General features: G+C 34.7%; 1 protein-coding gene and 1 long non-coding RNA gene across 4 annotated transcripts in view; one reads left to right on the top strand and one right to left on the bottom strand.

The window, feature by feature from the left end:
* LOC107077384 (uncharacterized) overlaps positions 1 to 21487 on the bottom strand; it is a 41942-nt gene extending 20455 nt beyond the window's left edge. The window contains exons 1-3 of the long non-coding RNA XR_001478430.2: positions 21410 to 21487; positions 21153 to 21200; positions 16894 to 16962 (exon numbers count right to left, since the gene is read on the bottom strand). This is a non-coding gene — a long non-coding RNA (uncharacterized lncRNA). The remainder of the gene's footprint in view (positions 1 to 16893; positions 16963 to 21152; positions 21201 to 21409) is intronic.
* Positions 1 to 23295, top strand: part of sorcs1 (sortilin-related VPS10 domain containing receptor 1) — a 231540-nt gene that overhangs the window by 189351 nt on the left and 18894 nt on the right. For all 3 annotated transcript variants that reach the window (XM_006630828.3, XM_015347402.2, XM_015347403.2), the window contains exons 10-16: positions 2648 to 2794; positions 11778 to 11880; positions 16231 to 16307; positions 18075 to 18166; positions 19082 to 19189; positions 19979 to 20096; positions 21476 to 21609. In XM_006630828.3, the coding sequence (XP_006630891.2) occupies positions 2648 to 2794; positions 11778 to 11880; positions 16231 to 16307; positions 18075 to 18166; positions 19082 to 19189; positions 19979 to 20096; positions 21476 to 21609 (779 nt within the window). The remainder of the gene's footprint in view (positions 1 to 2647; positions 2795 to 11777; positions 11881 to 16230; positions 16308 to 18074; positions 18167 to 19081; positions 19190 to 19978; positions 20097 to 21475; positions 21610 to 23295) is intronic.

The following is a 23295-nucleotide window of genomic DNA, read 5'->3' as shown; positions in this document are numbered from 1 at the left end:
GCTACTCGGAATGAAGACTATTGAAGACATAAACTAATGAACTACTATTAAACAATACTATACGATTAAACAAACAAAATCTAGATAACAGTTCAAAAATGATTTTAAGGGATTTACATGGGCATGGTCTTGGCTCAAAACATACATGAAAAAAACATAAAATAAAAATGAATTTCATGTACGTCTTATGTAAAATTGTTCTGATTCTTAAAAGCATAAATGTATCTCTACACAATCAAGAATTGTTTTTTCAAGCAAGTTCATTTTCTGAGGAAGATCAAGCCTCTGACACACAGGTGTTTAGTGCTGTTTCACTGCATGTTTGAGACATGGAAAGTTTTTGAGAGATGGAGTTGGAATTCTGGCAGATTGAAAACTTGTTTCCAGGGCTGGCAATAACATATACAGTATACACATACTGTACATGTAGTGCATTCTTAAGGTAATCACTGATTATTTCTAATTAGAATAAGAATCAAAACACTTATAATTAAAACACTTCACACAGAATTAAAACAGAATATATCATATTCTGAGATAAAATGACATTTTATTTTCTTATTGTACCATACTTGTACTTTGGAACCATTGACAAAGTGCCAAGCCTTGAAGTTGAGCAAAAAGTCTTTTTTTATTCTTACAAAGAAAGCTTATAAGAAGGCTTATTAAAACTTTACTTTTGCCTTTGAAATACTGTGGTTGGGTGAGTTCCTATAATTGGCTTTTATTGTTTCTGGAATGTTCACTTAAACTGTACTTAATATTTGGTTTCTTTCTCTTCAGCCCTAGTACTCTTGTAATCTTTTCTGAGATTTTACACCTTTTTTTCTTATTTTCATCAGAGGCTTTTGGGTCATTTAAAACAATTCAATCTCTCCCATAGAATAAAATACATCAATACAGATTTCAAATTTCCTTAAAAGACAGGATTGTCTGCACTAAGATAACAAAACTGATTTTTTTGTCACACACTGTAAGTCTAAAACCTTAGTTACATTCAAAGCACATCGTGTAAGTCTTAGGTGCTCAGTTTTAATTTTTACATAAGATAATGGGCTTACCCAAGAAATGTGAATTGTTTTTCACGTTTAAAAAGACATTAATGTTTTGTGGTTGAATCACATAGCTTATTCAACAAATTCCATTTGTCTTGATCCAAATGAGATAGAGGATTTATCAATCTAATTAAATGGATAAACCACATGTTGTGATATAAATTCATACTATATATTTTAGTTACTGATGTGATGTTATTTGGAGGAAAATTTGTCACAGTCCTTCTACAAACATTAGTTTCTTGTTTTATTCAAAAGCCCATACGAATTTCTAAATATCCCGTTCATAAAATGTATTTTGATTAAGTTGCTGATTACACAGCATGCTGTTTTAAATGAGAAGTTTCATTTTAAGCTCTTATATTATCCTTTTGGTTATAAGTTTTTGTCTTTAATTAGAGGACACAAAAATAGAACATTTCTTTTGACTTTGCATAGCTATAAGAATTGTTGCAATAATATATTTTCATCCTTTATATTACTGAAACTCCATGGAATTTGTTGGATTCTATGGATTGATAATAATTCTAAATTTGGTTTTAGACTGAGTTTTAATTGCAGGGTTTTTCTTTAGATTCATTTTTTTATCTCTCTACAAAAGTATTCTCCTGAAATCAATCGAAAAACCAGAACTATTATTTTCCCTTGAAGTAATCCATGAACTCATGGATAACTTCCTATCTGGCTTTTACTTTTTGTAGACATGGAGAAATGTGAATGGAATTTGTAACTGTTACTTTAATGAGTACTGTGCATTTCACTAATGAAGTTTCATTAACTTTCAAAGCATTATCAGTTAAACCCATAAATATCTCTGCTTATACATTTGGAGAAAATAGAGGTTAATTTCACACTGAAATGTAGATAGAAATACAAAACATAATTATTTGGCAATGGATCCTGCTTCAATGTGTGAAATAAGTAATTGGTTTAAATGTTTTGAAAAAAGCTTCTGTTTATTCAGGAAACTTACAGTGCACTGGTCAAATATTAGAGAGGATAACACTCTGGAATGCTCCTTGAGATTGCACCTTGTTGCTGGCACATTTAATATTAAGCAGCTTTGTGAAGTTGGTTTATTGGCATGCTTTGTGAGCATAGATCATACGTATGTAATCACTGAGGACACTGTGGTTATTCACAGCAGGTTTGCAATGCCCCTGGCTCAGTTTTAATTTCCATGGTGCACATTGTTTACCTCCAATATTCCATACAAATATGGCCTTTTCTGGTAGATGATCTCTACAAGGAGATGAAAGACAACTCCGGGAGAACTGTGAAATACGTATAGGCAGAAGTTACAGTTTCTTTCCAGACCACAAGTTCTGACTAAATAGTGGCCTAATCTGTGCCACCCAAAAAAGAGATCGTTATATTATGTCTATGCTATAAAATGATCTCAGAATATGTACTTATTTAGGCGTCTTTGAGCTCTGTAGTCATATATCTTGATACACAGCAAGTTAATTTCCGTTGCACTTGTACTACTGTTGTCTTTAACTTCTAAAACTGTTGTATTGACTTTTCACTGAATCAAAAATCTAAATATTTTGAAGATAGATGCATTGTTCAGCTTCTTCCATTTTTCCTAGGTAGCAGGGATAAAAGGAATGTTCTTGGCAAACAAGAAGCTTGAGAACCAAGTGAAGACCTACATCACGTACAACAAAGGCAGAGACTGGCGTTTACTGCAGGCACCTGCCACAGACCTGAGGGGTAACGACATCCAATGTGTTCTGGTGAGTTGTCTCTGTCAGGCTTCTCAATTAAGCCTTGTCAAATGTTGAGTGATGTGGATGCAGGTGCCGTTTACTGTAAGTATCCTTTTGACTGAAATTTCAGAGCTAAAGGTCATGAATTTGATTTAGTCCACCTGTCTATCTGTACATATACTGTAGATGGCAATGCCAATTATAATGATGTGTTATCTTCTATATTTCTAGTGTTTCAAAACATGACATTACTATGATTGGCAGAAATATAATAGACGAATCTCTCTGTCTAAAAAGGAGGTACTTGTTTTCCACATGGGTATGGATACACCCATTCTTGGATGTAATAGTGTCCATTCTACCTCTATTTCACTGAACAATGGTTTGTGTAAAAAACAGGAATCAAAACTAAGCTCCCTTTAAGTCGTTATTTTACACTAGTTATTCCCAGATGTTACTTTCAACTTCCAAACATAGTAATGCAGGAATTAATTGTTGTCTCTCAGTGAATCAGAATCTCATATGTGCCTATTAAAAGCAATGTTACTAATCCAATTTCTTTTTCTTTTTCTTATTCTTATTCTATTGGAGTGCAAACAAATACATTTATTACTTTAATTTTACTATTCTAATATCTACAGAACTATGTTTTAGATCCAAATCCAAACACCACTGTCAAAAGCTGCTAATTTGGCAGCTGTTCTTGCGTTTCTTTTGTTATTTCTGGTTTCTATTTTAATGGAGATTTGCCAGACTGTGTTTCCAAAATGCCCCATCTTGTCCAAGTGGCAGCTTCAGGCTGTCCAACATCTGCACATTTCAGAATTCAAATGTTTCAGGGAAGGAATACTGACAGGTTGGTGGGAGCTGGAGATGTTAACTTTTTCTGGGTTAGCTGCTAATTAGTTATCTTCAATTTTGGAGGTGGTTGATTGATTGACCATGAACACTATTGGCAGCCAAACAGCACAGTAATAAAGCAGGACTAACAGGATGGATCAATACAGCCAGGAATCCAATACGTGAAGGAGAAAAAAGCAAAAGAAACATAGAGTGAAAGGTTAAATTTAATTACTGGGGTATTGACTGCTTCATTTTAAAGGGATGCCTGTTTAAAAGAAGAAAATACAGTTCTGAGCATCATCAGCATTAATGTTTTAATGAGCTAGAACACATTGAGGCTTCTGAAGGAAATACTAGCTGTCCCTACAATCTTTCAGTTGTATTAGATTGCTTTCACTCCTGAAGCATCTGGATTGCTAATGCAGCTGTTAGCAGAATTCATCTGAAACATTGTGTGATGGTGAGCTGCCGTATATCAGGACCCTATGCAGTGATCTCGGAGTGTTAGGTGAGCAATCCAAATTGCTAGGCAAAGACATAGTCGGTAAACAGGCAAACATCCAAAAGACCAAGGTTTAAGAATAGGTAGTCAGAGAGAACAACAGGTGAGGTAGGAGCTCCAGGGGAGAAACCAATACCTAGCGCTGACAGATACTGAATGAGGGCTTATAAGGAGTGGAGACTGGGGTGAGTTTAGTGAAGAACAGCTGAGAATGATTGATTATCATGTGCAGTAGTGCTTTGTGGAATTAGCCTGCACTGGGGACTGGTTAGAGCGTTTTCCAGTAACAGGTTTTTGATTGCTGGTCGTATCACTTTGTTGTTGTTTGAGATAAAGGTGGTCTTTAAAGTATCTTATTTTAGTTGCTTGGCAGATTGGGAAAGACATCAAATTCTAATTTTAAATAATTAAACAAACTGCATTTTAAACTGACATGAAGCCATGTAGTTTTTAACTTACAAAGACAAGCCCTAGCCACTTGGTTGTTGACATGATTGAGACATTTTCTAATAAGAGCTTCTGTCACGATGAAGGACAAATTCCATGTAGAAAATACTGTACTTTGACCACAGGGTGTACCAGATGTTTACAAATTCTCAATTCACTCCCTGGGCAATGCAGTGAATGCAGTACAATTATATAAGGGGTAGCTAAACATTCCAATGCACTGTTTTCTATTCCTGAATTCAACTGCAACCATTTAGTTTTTTAAATGCAAAATGTTTGCTGTTTGATGAAAGACATGGATCAAGCTAAGGAGCATTCTGTATGAAAATCCTTGAATAAATTATCGTATAATTATATTATCAATACCTAATGAAGTCTTCATGATCTATAAAAGGTAAACGGGTCCATGATTTAACCAATCTGAATTTCAGCTATTACATTTGTCCTGAACACTGGCACATTCATTAAGCTACTTCATCCCAATTGCCGTTAACATTGATTTTTTCTTTCTTGTTATTGTTTTGGATGCTAATATCTACTTTTGTTTTAGAAATGACAGTTATTTGTTTTGCAGTGTTTTTCAATATTCAGTCTACCAGATACCACAGTAGAAAATGACCTAAAATGGCCATATGTTTCAATTTTATAATATATTATTTTTCTTGAATATTTATGTTCATAACATATCCAAATAAAATGCTCCAGAGATAGCATGCAGTCAGAAAATGCAACAAAGTGATGAATAACAAATACTGTATATGTTTTTTTTCAAATATTTTTATCTTCAGGTCTTTTTTATGTCTTCTTTTTTTCTGTTTTTGTTTTGTTCTGTTTTTTTAAGTTTTTTTAAAGAGATTCTGTTCTTTGATTTTTTTGCTGTATTTTTATTTTATTTATTTTTATCTTAAATAATTCTTCTTTCCTATGATTCCTACTTAATGAATTTTATGCAATGGAGCAACTGTATCATGGTGAAATAAGGGGTTGCAACACAATGTAGGCAAATTATTCTCAACAACAGCTAGTTGTGTGATTTTCTTTATGTTGCATGTTACTCTCCACGTGAAGCATTGTAGCATGAAAATCTGTACTCGTAGTGGTTTTCTAGTTCATGTGCAGTTATGCGTGCCTTCTTTCTGGCCCTGTTTGACATTACAGCACAATTCCTTTCTCCTTCATCAGTTTCTGATATTGAATTCAAACAATTTTCTTAGACCAGAGCGGGAACGTTAAAATAATGTGGTCTATTTATGTGAAGCAGAAAAGGGTTTTATTCACTTGAATGGTGAAAATATGTTTTTATATTTGAAAATTGAAGTACAATATTTTGTTTTACTGTTTCAAAAAACCTTTTCGCCATTAAGAACAAGGAGGTATGAAAGTCTTAAGAGCAATACATTTGGTAGAAGCAGAAATATTTTATGGGGTGATCTAATTAGTGTAGTGCTTTACAATGAAGTACTGTATTTATGCACATAGAACAATCAGTCACAAATGTTAACTACTAGAAATCTGCATCAGCCTTAAACAAAATTATTTGGATGAACTCCCGCAATTGTCTCAGAGCTTACTGTAAATCCTGGTTTATACAAACTGCATTATTACAGTTTTTAATAGGTACTTATCCTATACGTAATCCATTCTCAAATGCCTCTAAAACCTTAACAGCTTTCATTTACAAGGTAGCTGTTAAAGTATATGTTGGATGAGATTTTAGATATATTTAAATGCAATTTATGGAGGGAAAATGACTTAATACCTGTAATAATAAGATGATGATGAAGAAGAGAATGAAGAAAACCATCTTGATACTTTTGATGCAGAAGGTACTATAAGATTTTCTTTAAAAATTTAATATGTGAATATTAGATATTTTTTAGGTAAGGTAAACTACATGTATATTCATTTTATGCTGCGTGGAACAAGGAGCTATTGTTTAAAAATTCATTACTTTCAATGTTATGCCCCAAAATAAACATTAAAATAGAATTTAAAAATAAATAAATACAAATTAGAGCCCGTTTGAAAATACATTTCATCTGCATCCTATCATGTCCTTAATGCAAATATAAAGTTAATTTCACTAGCCCTTTGTTTTATTAAATGCTTCTGTTGCTTACATGCTTGTGTTCGGTGCCCCCTAGCAACTGTAACACACAATTACAATTGATATGAGATTGAAGGATCTGGTCTTCATTTCTTTATTTTTTTCTGTGTGACTCTGAAGTATAGTTCAGTCAGATGCCTTTTCTTACCTTAAACAGTTATTGAGCTAACCCTGTTTTCTCCTTTTTAGTGTCTGAGCTCCCATTCTTTGTATGTTTTTGCTGTTGTTTTATTCAGCTTTGAAAAAGCATTTGCTTCTGTGGCAAAACAAGCCATTTAAATTAAAATGTTCATTTTATAAAATGAACATATTAGACAAAGAAAGTTTAGTAATTTCAAGCAGAAAACCAAGAGGGGCAATAAGGCAGAGAAATAAAAAATGACTTGTCATGTTTAATCACTTCCCTTGCTTTAACTTCAATTCCTACTGAAACTCTTATACCACAGAGTATCCTTCACTATCCTGTTATGATATAGTTTAATGCTTTAATGAGGTGGAACAGATCACAGCTCTGAGGAATGATGCAAAGCCTTAGGCACTAATGGTTTAATGGGCTTCATTTGGCTCAATGCTTGCATTGTTTGGGCTATTATTACACAACGGCAGTAGGGTATTTGCTTTATTGTGTTTATGTTTTTGTCTCAGAGTGACCCTTAAAGAGTTTTCATTATAAATGTGTTCTTTAGTGGTGGTGTTGAAAAGATGGCTAAAAGCAAATCAAATTTGCAAGTGTAGTATGTCTGCACTGTAAAAAAATCCGTTCTTTCATGGAAGTGATTTAATGCACATTATAAATAAATCATACAGTACCTATCGTATGTTTAAAATGAGTCAAATACGTTTTTCATCATTCCCTTATTATTACTGGTATTACAGTGCCTTGCGAAAGTATTCGGCCCCCTTGAACTTTTCAACGTTTTGCCACATTTCAGGCTTCAAACATAAAGATATATTTTTTTTATTTTATGTGAAGAATCACCAACAAGTGGGACACAATTGTGAAGTGGAACGAAATCTATTGGATTTTTGAAACTTTTTTAACTAATAAAAAAATGAAAAGTGGGGCGTGCAAAATTATTCGGCCCCCTTGCGTTAATACTTTGTAGAGCCACCTTTTGCTGCGATTACAGCTGCAAGTCGCTTGGGGTATGTCTCTATCAGTTTTGCACATCGAGAGACTGAAATTCTTGCCCATTCTTCCTTGCAAAACAGCTCGAGCTCAGTGAGGTTGGATGGAGAGCGTTTGTGAACAGCAGTTTTCAGCTCTTTCCACAGATTCTCGATTGGATTCAGGTCTGGACTTTGACTTGGCCATTCAAACACCTGGATACGTTTATTTGTGAACCATTCCTTTGTAGATTTTGCTGTATGTTTGGGATCATTGTCTTGTTGGAAGATAAATCTCCGTCCCAGTTTCAGGTCTTTTGCAGACTCCAACAGGTTTTCATCCAGAATGGTCCTGTATTTGGCTGCATCCATCTTCCCCTCAATTTTAACCATCTTCCCTGTCCCTGCTGAAGAAAAGCAGGCCCAAACCATGATGCTGCCACCACCATGTTTGACAGTGGGGATGGTGTGTTGAGGGTGATGAGCTGTGTTGCTTTTACGCCAAACATATCGTTTTGCATTGTGGCCAAAAAGTTCGATTTTGGTTTCATCTGACCAGAGCACCTTCTTCCACATGTTTGGGGTGTCTCCCAGGTGGCTTGTGGCAAACTTTAGACGAGACTTTTTATGGATATCTTTGAGAAATGGCTTTCTTCTTGCCACTCTTCCATAAAGGCCAGATTTGTGCAGTGTAAGACTGATTGTTGTCCTATGGACAGACTCTCCCACCTCAGCTGTAGTTCTCTGCAGTTCATCCAGAGTGATCATGGGCCTCTTGGCTGCATCTCTGATCAGTCTTCTCCTTGTCTGAGCTGAAAGTTTAGAGGGACGGCCAGGTCTTGGTAGATTTGCAGTGGTCTGATACTCCTTCCATTTCAAGATGATCGCTTGCACAGTGCTCCTTGGGATGTTTGAAGCTTGGGAAATCTTTTTGTATCCAAATCCGGCTTTAAACTTCTCCACAACAGTATTACGGACATGCCTGGTGTGTTCCTTGGTCTTCATGATGCTCTCTGCGCTTTCAACAGAACCTTGAGACTATCACAGAGCAGGTGCATTTATACAGAGACTTGATTACACACAGGTGGATTCTATTTATCACCATCAGTCATTTAGGACAACATTGGATCATTCAGAGATCCTCGCTGAACTTCTGGAGTGAGTTTGCTGCACTGAAAGTAAAGGGGCCGAATAATTTTGCACGCCCCACTTTTCATTTTTTTATTAGTTAAAAAAGTTTCAAAAATCCAATAGATTTCGTTCCACTTCACAATTGTGTCCCACTTGTTGGTGATTCTTCACATAAAATAAAAAATTTATATCTTTATGTTTGAAGCCTGAAATGTGGCAAAAGGTTGAAAAGTTCAAGGGGGCCGAATACTTCCGCAAGGCACTGTAAGTGTAAGCAATTTATTATTATTATTATTATTATTATTATTATTATTATTAAAAGGTAACAATGCTAACCACTGTGCTGCCCCTGTTCCATATTCCCACAACCCAAAACATGTCTAAACTATGGCAACTCAGTGCCTCAGCCAGGAAAATGCTGCAGATAAGTCTTATGTTAAGAGATAAGATAAGAGATGTTAAACCGATGTCTTCACTACGTGGAAAATCGCATGGCACTCATAAGGACAGTGGTGTTAACCTTGGTGTTCTGGCCAAATTCACTTTATACTTCTACAGTCTCTACACTCATTTCAACTGGTCTAGCAGTTTCTCTTCTTTACCTGCTGTGCTGTGTAGTGAAGGTCTTGGCACATAGTCTGTACTGTATATTATTAAGGTGGATGCTAAACTTCAGTAGTGCCTGAAGTACTTTTCGGTATGTTTTAAAATCATGAAGTTGTTATGAATTATGAATTATAAAATTAATTATCGGAATGGATATTAACTCCTGCTGTTTCATAACACTGGAGTGAATCTAAATAGAGTTTCAATTCATCCTTTTGCATAAAGTATAAAGTAAGTCAGCAGTCATGGACAGCCCTCATTAGGGCTCATCAGCGTGATGTCTAACTTTTAAAGGCTGCTAACATTTAATGTGCTGTACTGTATATGTGAAGGCAGATTAGGGAGATTCTTTAGATGTTTCTGCCCCACTCAGTGTTGTGAAAGGGCATGGGCTTATTAACATTAATTTCCATAAAAAATATGATATATCTATACAGTGACTTGCAAACAAATCAGACTCTTCCCATACCGTCCTATTTTGTGAAATTACAAAATGATGCATGTATGTTTTTAACTTAATATTTTATTCAAAACCTGAAAACTCAAACTGACTTCTAAGGGTTAGATAGGTTAATGTCAGCAAAAAATAAATGCATAAGCATTCAGACCTATGAATTAAATATGTGGCAGAAGTAGCAATTGCAGTCACATGTACAGTATATTTGAATAAATCTCCTCCAATTGTCCTGCTGAAAGGTAAATTTTCACCCCAATATTAAGTCTTTAGCAGACTGAGGCAGGTTTTCAGTATTATTTACGTGTGTTTTGCAACATTAATTTTTCCTTCAATCCTACCAAGCTTTCCAGTCCCATACAGGAGAAGCATCCCTACAGCGAGATGCTGACACTGGCATGCTTCACAACAGGAAAGGTGTTGAATTGAATGTTCAATGTCCTTTGTTGTGTATGCACCAGATGTAATGTTTGACATTCAGACCATCTGAGAACCACACCTGTTGCCACATTTTTGCAAGATCACTCAGGTGCTTTGTTGCAAACTCCATGCAAGATAGGACATTTACACTCTACCACAAAGGCAAGGTTATTTTCCATCTTAGCCAATTCAAAGTTGTTGTTGGGCTGTTATTCACTGTTTTTATCATTGTTCAGCTGTTCAATTTGGACATCTGGGCCTAATCTAGGAAATGTTAAGGTGATATGATGCACCTTTTATATCTTAATGATTAAGCAAACTGTGCTCACTGGGATATAAAGATTCCATATAAAGTATACTGTATACAGTACATGTACTCTATATTTGTAGCCTTCTGAGCATTTTAATTACTTTATCCCTTTATCAGCTTTGCAAAGCTTCCTTGATCTTTGTGGTTGAGCTTTGCTTGAAATTATCTGCTTAACCAAGGTACCTAACAAGAACTGGTGTTTTTTTATTATGAAATTGTGAGAACTGTTGTTATTCCAAACAAACAGAAGCAACTCAAATAATTTGGTGATTTAATAAATGTAGGTTTGCCATAGCACATGGTTGATTACTTTCTTATTCAATCATGACTTTTCTATTTTTCTTTCAGATTATCTAATTACTTGTTTCTTTTATTTCTTTTTTGGATGTGTTGTGTATATTACTTGCTACTTCAAAGTGTTATGATAACAAGCTTTAAAGCAACAAATTCTGAAAACTGCGCATGGGTCTGAATACTTTTGCAAGGCTTTGCACGTTATACAGTACATTATATACAACTGCAATATATTAAATCACTAAGGGATAAGGGCTTTTACACATATTAGAAGCACTTCAATTAAATTAATTTCTGTTTTTGATGCAGTATACTGCCAAAAGATTTTCAAATGTTCTATTTGGAAAAAGTCTACATAAAACTAACAATCATTGCTATTTGTAAATGAGTTCCACCTAACACGAACTTCTTTAACCTACATTACTGCATAAAATGATAATCACCATTTGATAAACAAATTAACAGCACAATTTTGTGGCATAATACCACTTCAATTAGTTAGAAAACCCAGAAGCATTATAAAATCCCTCAACACTCTTCGCAATATGTTCTTGCCATTGGCATTTTGCGTGTTATAATGAGGAGTGTGTCAGTAAAGGTTATTCTAATAGAAAGTAATGTTATGGACGCCCAATGGGGGAGTGCATTGGAGATGGAGAATGTAATAGGAATTAATGTAACTCTATGAGCTTAAACTATGAAAGTATTGAGTACTCTAATGAGGACTGAGTGTTTGATAAATGCACCGTAATTATATTCTGACTTTTCTCTTTATCTTTTTTTTTTCAGCCTTACTGCTCTTTGCACCTACATCTTCAGGTATCTGATAATCCTTACACTTCTGGCAATATTGCAAGCAAATATTCAGCCCCTGGAATTATAGTTGCCACAGGTAGGCAACTTTGGTTTCATTGTAATTGTTTGTTAATAAATAATAACAGATGGACTGCACATAGCTTTTATGAAGCCACATTTTATCTAGATCATGCTAGATGGAGAATATTATTCATCAGTATCTGTTTTGGTTTATCATTATGTATTTTAGATTGCATACAGTAGCTCTTTATAGAGATAATATTTGTTTACCAGCTATGAGCAGATTTAGAATAAAGAAATAATTAAAAAGAGGTAAAAATCTTTGTACACTGATTTGTGCACTGATTACTGATTTAGTCAACTTAAGAATTCAACAAGATTTCTACTGAAAACGGACTTTCTAAAACTGTCTTGTTTTCAGAAATGTTGTCAGCATTAAGAAGTATTAAAATATGTTAAATGCTACTGTAATGTTGAAGTTACAAAGGCCATAAAAATAATAAAAACACACTCACCTGAGCCCCATGACATTGTCACATGATTGGTTGATGTCATGCAGGTAAAGGAGGAAGGCACTTGTAATCAATAACAAATATACACAAAGCTAACATGAAACATACAGACTATCCCCTGTTATGTTTGTCTTACTGGTAAAATCATTATCTGAAATATGTGAGTCTTGAGTTGTTGATATAACAGATCTCCATTTGCTCTTGGTTAAAATAGTAACAAGAAGCTTTGTCATTGCTGAGGAGGTTAAGGGGTACTGCGTTTAGATCTGTCAGTGTCCTGTGTTATCTGCTGGGGGTAGTATGAGTTGTTGGTCCAGAAAGGGCTTGTTTTATGAAGAAACCTAGTTATTGAATAGAGAGATTTATGGAGAGTTAATGGTTAGTGAAGATGAAGAGCACTTTGGTTTTGACACACTACTGAAATTTCTAACAACCCATGGTGCCACAGATACATTTTATATTTATTTACTAACATTTAAGTTAGAATGTGGTAAAAAAATAATATTATTGCAAGATAGTAATTTTATGGAAGCCCGTTTCCGCCAGGGAGGAAAAAAAAAACGCGCTATGCTATCTCAGAATTCTGACTTAGTATCTCAGAATTGCGACTTAGCAACTCAGAATTCCGACTTAGTATCTCAGAATTGCGACTTAGCAACTCAGAATTCCGACTTAGTATCTCAGAATTGCGACTTAGTAACTCAGAATTCCGACTTAGTAAGTCAGAATTCCGACTTAGTATCTCAGAATTGCGACTTAGCAACTCAGAATTCCGACTTAGTATTTCAGAATTGCGACTTAGTAACTCAGAATTCTGACTTAGTAAGTCAGAATTCCGACTTAGTATCTCAGAATTGCGACTTAGCAACTCAGAATTCTGACTTAGTATCTCAGAATTCCGACTTAGTATCTCAGAATTGCGACTTAGTAAGTCAGAATTCCGACTTAGTATCTCAGAATTGCGACTTAGCAACTCAAAATTCCGACTTAATATCTCAGAATTGCGACTTAGCAACTCAGAATTCCGACTTTATATCTCAGAATTGCGACTTAGCAACTCAGAATTCCGACTTTATAACTCAAATTTGTGACTTCGAAATAGCCGTATTCCATTGTCTGTCCTTTTGTTATTGTAACGGATTCGGGTTCTAGGGCTTGTGCCCTCGCCGCTCCCACCCTAGTAGTAAAAAAGGACATACAATGGAAATACGTAAAAAGTATGTTTCAGCTTTTATAATTGTGAATTCTTCTGGATGTGAAGTGCCTATTTCTGTATCTTATTTCATATTCTGTCTACGTAAATAAAAACTATTTTAAAAAGCCCACCGTGAACTATTCCATCCGGGTACTATGGAAACCTCACTGGCGGAAATGGGATTCTATAAAAATTAGTGTAATTAATTTGATTTTTATCAGGGCACTGTACAGGACAAGTCTTCAGGCTTATAGATCCTATGATCCTGTACGATTCATGAAAATAGTGTAACGGAACGGCCGACATACAGGTTGTACGATCTGGTTGCAGTACACCACCCTCCCCTGCGCATAACAGGGATGCTGGGGTTAAAGAAAGTGAGCCAGTGCAGCGAGGCACGAACAAGGGTGGGAGCGGCGAGGGCACAAGCCCTAGAACCCGAATCCGTTACAATAACAAAAGGACAGACAATGGAATACGGCTATTTCGAAGTCACAAATGTGAGATATAAAGTCGGAATTCTGAGTTGCTAAGTCGCAATTCTGAGATACTAAGTCGGAATTCTGACTTGCTAAGTCGCAATTCTGAGATATAAAGTCGGAATTCTGAGTTGCTAAGTCCAATTCTGAGATACTAAGTCGGAATTCTGACTTACTAAGTCGCAATTCTGAGATACTAAGTCGGAATTCTGACTTACTAAGTCGAAATTCTGAGATACTAAGTCGGAATTCCGACTTACTAAGTCGCAATTCTGAGATACTAAGTCGGAATTCTGACTTACTAAGTCGCAATTCTGAGATACTAAGTCGGAATTCTGACTTACTAAGTCGCAATTCTGAGATACTAAGTCAGAATTCTGAGTTACTAAGTCGCAATTCTGAGATACTAAATCGGAATTCTGAGATAGCATAGCGCGTTTTTTTTTCCTCCCTGGCGGAAACGGGCTTCCATATAATTTGGATTTACAGTTGCAAAAAATATTTTACAGATTGTTGAGCAGGGATTGTTGTAAGACAGCTGTGTGATTTTTTTCTCTACATCAGTTTTAATAATTTCAGGTTTGTTACTAATTTTCCATGTCATATACAGCCATTTGTTGGAATTTTCCATGTATCAAAAAATCAGTCATTATATGGTTGCTACAGTCTATGTAGGTAAAACTGCATTAATCATTTTCCATCCACTTTACCCTAGGCATCAGTTATCTAATCTGATTGCCTTAATGAGCCTTGCGTTTGTTCTCCTGTAGTCAATATATTATTTTTAAGGAATATTCTTTATCGCTGTAGAAAAAGATTATCACTCTGGAAAATTGCTCTTTGGGAAGATGCTAATAGATGCTAATGGTACTGTCCTTGTGCTGCTTTACAACTGAGATTAATAGAAAGCTGCACCAAAAGAGTTTTATTAATTAATGTCATTCCCCTTGTACTTGTAGCTAGTGCATCCAGAATAAATGAGCAGTGTCTTCTGGCGGCAATAATACTGTTAAAGCTGACCCCACTGCCTGGTCTGAGCTCATTGTATGATTATCATTAACTGCACATGAAAGTTCTTCAGGTTCTGTTTTATAATGTGTGTTTTGCTCCTCATTGTTTATAGTTGAAAACCACAAAACTTTGTTACAAAAGAAGCCTCAATTATCTACACCAAAGGCATGTGTCATATTGCTGTAGTTTAGAGTACACACTTGGGAAATATGAGAAAAATAAAATCTTTAAATTGTCTGCTTTCTGCTTCTGTGCCACTTCCATCTTGAGTTCGCCTTCTCTGATTCGCTTTAAACATTTTTATTATAAAGGAATTCGCTTGTAATATTAAATATTAAATTCATTATTGCAAAAATAGATACACAATAATATAAATAGATTAGAAATTAATGTCAGAACCAGAGAATATTGATAGATAGAAGTGTATGTACTGGCTTAGAATTTTTTTAATTTGCATTGTACAACCTTCCAAATCAATATCTCTCTTGAAATTTATTTTTGATTTTAGTCCAGTTTACTGTTTACTTCAATGTTTACTGTGACCTGCAGAAGGAATGGGTAGTCATAAGAATTTGATTATTTAAATTTCATGTTAAAAGCAATCGTGTGTCCTTTGACAATTAATTTTGCTGAAATTCTGACCCAGACTAGGATAGAGGAGGGAATCAATTCTTTTAATTAGTATATACCTTTAAGTTGAATTGTGTCTACGTTTTTACATAGACAAAAACTCCATGAAGATGTCTATATAATGTGAATATTTTATCATATTTAAAATAAGAAAGATCACTTATTAGTGCAAAAATCCTGCTCAGTATGATTTATTCTCAGTTTACACAGGAACAATGTACAGTACATAAAAATGTGTACTCAAATAAATGTCACACCTGACACAGAATAAAAAAAAAACTTTTTTTTTTTCTACAAAATCAATTCATGGGCTTTTTCTAAAAAACTACCATTTAGTTTAGAGGTGCCATCATAGACAACCTCAATAATTAGCTTCAAAACAATGCATTGGCATTGATAACTTGATAACACTGTTGATAACAGTGATCTAACGGGAAAAAAATGGTGAAACAGCAGGGTTTTTCTTCTCTTCCTGTTGTTAGTGATACATTAATTGAATTGGTACACGTATTATGTCGTAGAACTGTATAAACTTTAAGTTTAAATGCAATCGAAGTCAAGTGCAAAATGTCTAATACTTTCCCTTCTTTGTCTTGAAGGTTCCATAGGTTCTGAGCTGTCAAACAATAATGTCAGTATGTTTATAACGTCAGATGCCGGTAACACCTGGAGACAGGTAAATAAAGGTAGAAGTGAAAAGAAAAGCTGTAGAGTGGTGATTTTTCAAAGATTGATGTGTTCGAAAAGGTTGTCTTCATAATTCAGTACTGCACTTACTTCCTGTGTGGGGGACCCCTTCTTTTAAAGTAGTGGATTAAATTCCAGCTCTCCGTAATAATTTCAGTCAAGGATCTGACATGTAATCCCAAAGAGCCTAACAATTTCAGAATTAAGCAGAGCAAGAACCCGGAGCCATATCAATAAATGCTGACCGTAGTCCAAGACTCATAGCAAAGTAATGTGCTATGAAGCAAATATTTATAGTGTGAAACAAACTGTACTCTAATATTAAATGTATTGAAAGTACAAATGTTTGAAAACCAATTTGAAAATCTGAAAAAATGTAATTACTGAAGCTCAGAAAGTTTTAAAGAATTACTAAAGCCAGGTAATCAATTTCACATGAGCTAGACTAATGCATATAAAACTACAGTATATCAACAAGTAGGACCCGATTCAGAATAAGGAGTGAAATAACAGTGAAATCTGATATAGTAATTGTTCATTGCATCTATATAAAACCTAAGCTTTGACTCAAATACCTTGTAAATCATTTGGCAGAATTATCCCTCAGCAAGCAAGGAGTAGGTGGACAAGGTGAAAGTGCAAATCTGTGATCAAAGAAAACATACAAATTAAGCACATGGAAATGGAATCCATAACCTCAGAAATTATTCGAGAACATCCTATTATATGATTAATCAGATATTGAGTTGTTTATAATTGAGGGCCCTAAGTCCAGCCAAGGCCTAAAAGAAGCATTTTTTAATGAAAAGTTAAATAAAAGGGGCAAACTGGTAACTCATTTCATGACAGAAATTATACCCTGACCTCATTTACTGTAGCTTCACACTTCAGCAAGGCAACCAATGCAACACAAACAAGTATAAACAACAAGCTCTGAAAAATAAGGGAAATGTAATCAGATAATGGGGGAAAAAGTACAGGACGGATGCTGACATCACATTGAAAGCTACAGTACAATCAATCAACCTCTTAGTTATTCAATACATTATGTATTACTTTAGAATACTTGAATACATTTCAATACTCGTGCTTTTAATTATATATATTTTCTGTAATGTACAGTACTTGTATTAGGAAACTCATTCAGGAATTACAAACTTTTGCCCATGCTCCCTATGTTTATAGTAATTGTGGACCCTCACCTGTTTACCAATAATTGGTGACAAGGGTAAATTAGGTGACATGCTAGTCTGTGAGAACATTAACACAGACAATTTTAAACTTCTTTTAGTGTTCTAACACCATGTTATACACATTTCTGACTTTTAACTAACCTGGGCCTCAGACTGAAATCCACTTGCTTTGGGTATTCATTTTATTGAAAATGAAAAATTAACATTTTTAATGCAGTTCACTTAAGATGAATTACACATATCATGTAATTAAATATTAAGTGTTTATAGACAGGTTTATACAGTTTAAAGCACAGATAATCATGAAAGGTCTGGTTTTAAGGAGGTGTATTCAAACTTTTGACTGGTACTGTATACTGTATAGCCTTAATTTCATTGTATTTCAGTCTATTTATACCTTTGATAATTGTAGATATATATGTAAGTTTTTGTGTATGTCCTTGTCTTCTGTCTTTGTCCAAACACAGACACTAAAGTTTGTTATAGTAAGCCCACATATTGACTGTATTCCCGATTGTCATGAATGTGTTCATAAAAAGAGTCTGTGATCTTTTCTTTTCCAGATCTTTGATGAAGAGTATAGTGTTCTTTACTTGGACCAAGGTGGTGCTTTAGTTGCAATTAGACACACACCTCTTCCTATCAGACATCTTTGGTAATGCCAAATAATAATTATTTTTTAAAAATAACTCCTGTTCAGTATATCTTCCAGACACTTTTCCTGTAAATCTGATAGCCAATTATATGAAACAGTGAAAAAAATCACCTTATTATCAGCAGGATGTTGTTTAATTACACCAGTTTCAGCTACGTGTGCATACCCTTAAGACAAGAAGTATTATTTCAAACACCTGCACAAGGTGCATTAGGTGAAACTGTAGAATTTTTCTAATTAAGAAAATATTTACATTTGTCATCAGCTGTGATAATGACTACTGTTTGCCTTAAGCTGAATAAAAATAGGTCACCTACATAGCAGGGAGATGTGAGATTTTTTAGTTTTGAGTATACATTTACTAAAAATACCCCAGATAGAGGCACAAACAAACAGGATGATCATTCCACATTTTACATTCCATAAATTGCTTAACAATAGACAGTAGTTGATCAGCATTGATGTGAAAATGTTTGTTAATAGTTCAGCATGTTTTGCTCATCATAAAGGGTTGGATTTTGTGATGATTATTCAAATATATTTTGAAGAATTCCAAAGTCTGTTATTACATTCCATTATATTGCATGAAGCCTGCCAAATAAAATTAAATATTCGTGCAAACCTGGCTAGAAGTTTGGGTGGATAAATGGTGGATGAATAACTATTAAAAATGATTTGGGATTATGGAAACTTGTCAATACCTACAATGAGTTTCTCACTCTTTAATCCACTTTACAGTATTCTTTTCTGTTTTGATAATCAATAGGATGAGTGAATTATTAAAAAAAAGTTTTCCATCCTGTTGCTGCATAGGTACTGTATCATATGTTATGAGTTAAGGAAGAGGGAGGTTATTTTATATTTCTCTGTGGGAATTCTTTTTTGTGGACTCTGATTTCCTCCTACTTCACACAGGCTGAGTTTTGATGAAGGCAGGGTGTGGAATAAGTACAGTTTCACTTTCACCCCCCTCTTTGTGGATGGAGTGCTAGGAGAACCTGGAGATGAAACTCTGATAATGACGTGAGTGAAGTGCGGAGTTTTGAACTGAAGTACTGTATCTTTTCTTAAAATAAAAAATAATCAAATCAAATTGAGACACTAGCTGTGGTTAAGTTGGAATTGATGTAGGCTTTTCAAGAGGTTTTTGTAGAAGCAAGAGTGTTGTCCGAAGTCATGGTTTGCAGATGCAAAATCCTGCAAATCAATTTGGCTCAAGAGGTACTTCTGATGGCAAGGAAAATATCTGTAAAAACAGGCCTTTTCTAGCATAGACAGATTTTAGCACCATAGATTTTTACCAATATTCAGTACTACTAGCAATACAAAATCTTTATTGATATAGTAAGAGGTGCTATGTGCAGTGACACAAAGCAAAAAGGAGATGAAGAAGAATTTTGTTTATTTGGCAATACATTTTGTTCACAAAGGATATCAATTTTGTGAACTCTTTGAACCTGTCTTATCGCCCTTCCCTCTTTAAAAAGGATCTTATTCCCGAGTACAGTAACTCAGATCAAAACAAAATTCTTCTGATTTTGAATCAATGACGATCAATTTCTGGTAAGCTAGTGACTGTATAATTGTTTTTTGAAGAAAATAATAGTGTTTGATGGAAATGGTCCATAAGCATGTCATTTTTTAACTTTGGCCAGGCCATTTACTGGTATTATTTACCAGACAGAGAAAGTATACAGTCTATTAATTCAATGATCCAGATAAATCTCCACCCTTTGCAACAAATATGAAGGATTTTCAAAACTGTAGACTTACAATTTTAATATTATAACTGGTTCTCTTTTTTGTTTTTAGTATATTTGGTCATTTTAGCCATCGATCAGAATGGCAGCTAGTCAAAATTGACTTCAGGTCAATCTTTAATCGGAGATGTACAGAAGCTGATTATCAAACATGGCATCTGCACAACCAGGTAAAAATCTCAGCATGTTATATACCCAAAGTTTACCTATGCACTGAAATATTAAAGTAATGATAATTTGCAATGACTCCTCAATGCCACAAAGTACAATATCTGCAATATATTTGTACAATTTATTAAAGGACATAAATGTATTATATGTATATTAAGTAAATTTTCATCTGATGGAATTACTTTAAAGTGAAACATTTAAAAACATTAAACATTTTAAAAACACTTGTTTGCAACATTTTGAACTCTGATCTGAAAGAGGCTCAGTGCAGTAAGTCTTACAGGTGCCTCTCTGTCAACACAATTCTTGTTGTACATTACTGCACTTTTCATTTCTCATGGAAAATTATACTGCTTTGGTATATATCAAAATAAACTGTATTGGTGAACCTCTAAAAACTACAATTCAAACAGAAATTTGCATTAAGCAAATTAAAAATAAAAAATACAGTTTGTTTTGACATACTGTACTTATTTAAACCACTGTATTTTTTGTTATCCACTCATACAATTACTGTTTTTCTCTGGCGTGCCAATTTTCAGTCCTTTTTAATTTAGCATTACTCAGAATGCCAACAATAAATTTCACAGAAACACTGCCAAGTATGAGAGTGAGGAAGATAAATGAGCTCATTGTCTAAGCGAAAAGCATTTGTTACCCAAGGATCATAGTTCCACCACAACAGTATTCAATCTTAACCATTAAGAGGAATAGGCAGGTGCTTCAGTATAGCAGGTATCAGATGGAACTGAAATCACTAGCATGTAGTGTAAGACAAAATCACCCAAATACATTTAGTAAAAAAGAACATAACTACAATATTGAATTTCACATACCAATTTTAATTAAATTGAGTTAAAAACAAAACAATTAAAAACCATCCATCCATCCTTTTTCAAACTGCTTTATGTAGTATGGAGTCGTAGGGGAGCCAGAGCCTATCCCAGCAAGCAAGAGGCTCAAGGCAGGATAAGCCCTGGACAGGAAGCCACTCTGTTACAGGGCACACACAGACACAAACACACATGAACTCACAAAAGGGCCAGTAAACCTACCAGTGTGTCTTCGGACTGTGGAAGAAACCCCGAACATCCTGAGGAAACCTACAGAAAGATGGGGAGAACATACAGTACAGGACAAACTCCACTCAGATAGAACCCCAGGTCCAGAATTGAACCCCGGACCCAAGCACTGCGAGACAGCAATGTTAACCACTGCTTCATTGTTCCACCCCAATTTAAAACCAACTGGAATCAATCCTTTGATTATTTTAATCATTTTAATGACATTTGAATAGGAAAAATATATTAACCTTGTTACTTTGTCAACCAAGGTCCCCATTACAGATGCTTTTGATCAGCGTAATGTCTCCTTGCAGGGTGAGCCATGCATTATGGGTGTGAAAAGAATCTACAGGAAACTCAAGCCAACAGCCAGATGTGTCATGGGAAAAGATTATTCTGTCACAATGACATCAGAACCCTGTCTTTGTACAGAGTCAGATTTTGAATGGTGAGTGCAAGGGGGTCATTCCACAAAGCAAGACGATAGTCTGGTACTTCTTTATAAACTGAAGTGAGTTGGCACTCAAGTTAATGCAATATTGCAATAACAAAGAAAGCTTTGGGATTTAGAGTTGGGAATTAAATGGGTTCGGGCTTTGTTTGCTTTTCTTCATCTGTGACAACTATTAATCAGATTCAAAAACGTCCATGCCTAAAACTGTAATTAACTAAATAATAAATCTTAATTTTAAAATATTACGATGAAGACATCAGGAATGTTTAGTGGCTAATTTGTACTGTACTTGAATGGGCATCAGTAGATATGCTCTTTTCTTTGTTGTCCTCTTACAATACAATATATTAGAATATACAGTAGATCTAATTTCCTTTTTCTGTTTTCTTTTTGTGTCTTACTGTGTTTTTATTTTTCTTCTCAAACCCTAGAATCTTTTCAACCCATGTGGTGTGCACTATTCAAACTGAGGTTCCTGAAAGCAATTACTCATCTTGTGTAATAGCTTTCATTAACAATCACAACTCTGCTGTGCATCTGTATGCATGTACCACTAATTGGTGTAATTCATTACCATCATTGTTGGAAAGCACAACTGTGCTGCCTTTTTAATTAGATTAGTGTGTTTGTACTCATTCTAATTAGTTGCCAAAGTTTTCAATCTGTATGTTTTTTCCACGGCTGCTTCTTTCTGTGGAATAAGGGGGAAGAAGAAATTGACACACTGTAGTAGTAAACTTCGGTCACATCTGATAAGACTGGAAGTTTATAAGAATTAAACATTTTGTGGCACCTTCCTTCACACTCTGGAAAAGAGCTGTGTTTTCCTAAGTTGTTTTTTTTTTCTTTTTTTTGTACTCCTTCAGTTCACTTTTACACAGAGAGGTGCATTTGACATACACCTTACAGTAGACTGAAAAATGATTTGAAAAACCACACAGAGCTCTGTTACTATCAAACTCTCATCAATCTTAGTCATGCTCTGTTCTGTAACCCATTGAAAAGTGTGCAGTCTATTAAAAGCTCAACATGGCATGCATTTTGTTAGTTTAATAAAAAAATGCATCAGGTAAATTTATGACAACGGTAGTAAAGTATGCATTTCTAAGTGGATTTATTCTGTAATGTACACATACATAAATTTTAAAAGTTTGACATCACTTCAATTTTGCTTGTTTATATGCAAAAAGCCCATGAATTGTATTATAAAATACTGGCAGTAGAAGTGATATTAATAAATAGGGTCTGGATGGAACAATGAGGCAAAGAACACTTATGAGACCTGCAACAATTCCCAAATTGTCATTAACCTGCCAGCAAAACCCAAGGGGTAACCTACATAATTCAATATGAACACCTCACCATACATAATTTGGAGTGACATGTATGTTGCTGTGACATGTGCTCAGTAGAACGTATGAATTAGTGCAAATAAAAGAAGCCAAGGTAACAGGTTCAACACCATGGCTGGGTAAGCTTGTTCCAGACTCCCATAACCTTTTGTGTAAAAACATGCCTGCTGGTTTCCATTTTCAAAAGCATTTTCACATAGTTTCCATTTCTCCTCTTTTTCATGTTTTACTATTGATTATGAAGAAAAGGTGACTTTTTTCAATATCTTTGAGATGGTTGAATACTTGAAAAAAATTACTTTTAGTCTTCTATGTTGCACAATTCAAG

This window comes from Lepisosteus oculatus, chromosome 4 (genome assembly GCF_040954835.1).
Source record: "Lepisosteus oculatus isolate fLepOcu1 chromosome 4, fLepOcu1.hap2, whole genome shotgun sequence".
Classification (NCBI taxonomy): domain Eukaryota; kingdom Metazoa; phylum Chordata; class Actinopteri; order Semionotiformes; family Lepisosteidae; genus Lepisosteus; species Lepisosteus oculatus.
Note: the sequence above shows the minus strand (reverse complement) of the source record. Positions and strands in the feature narration are given on the sequence as shown.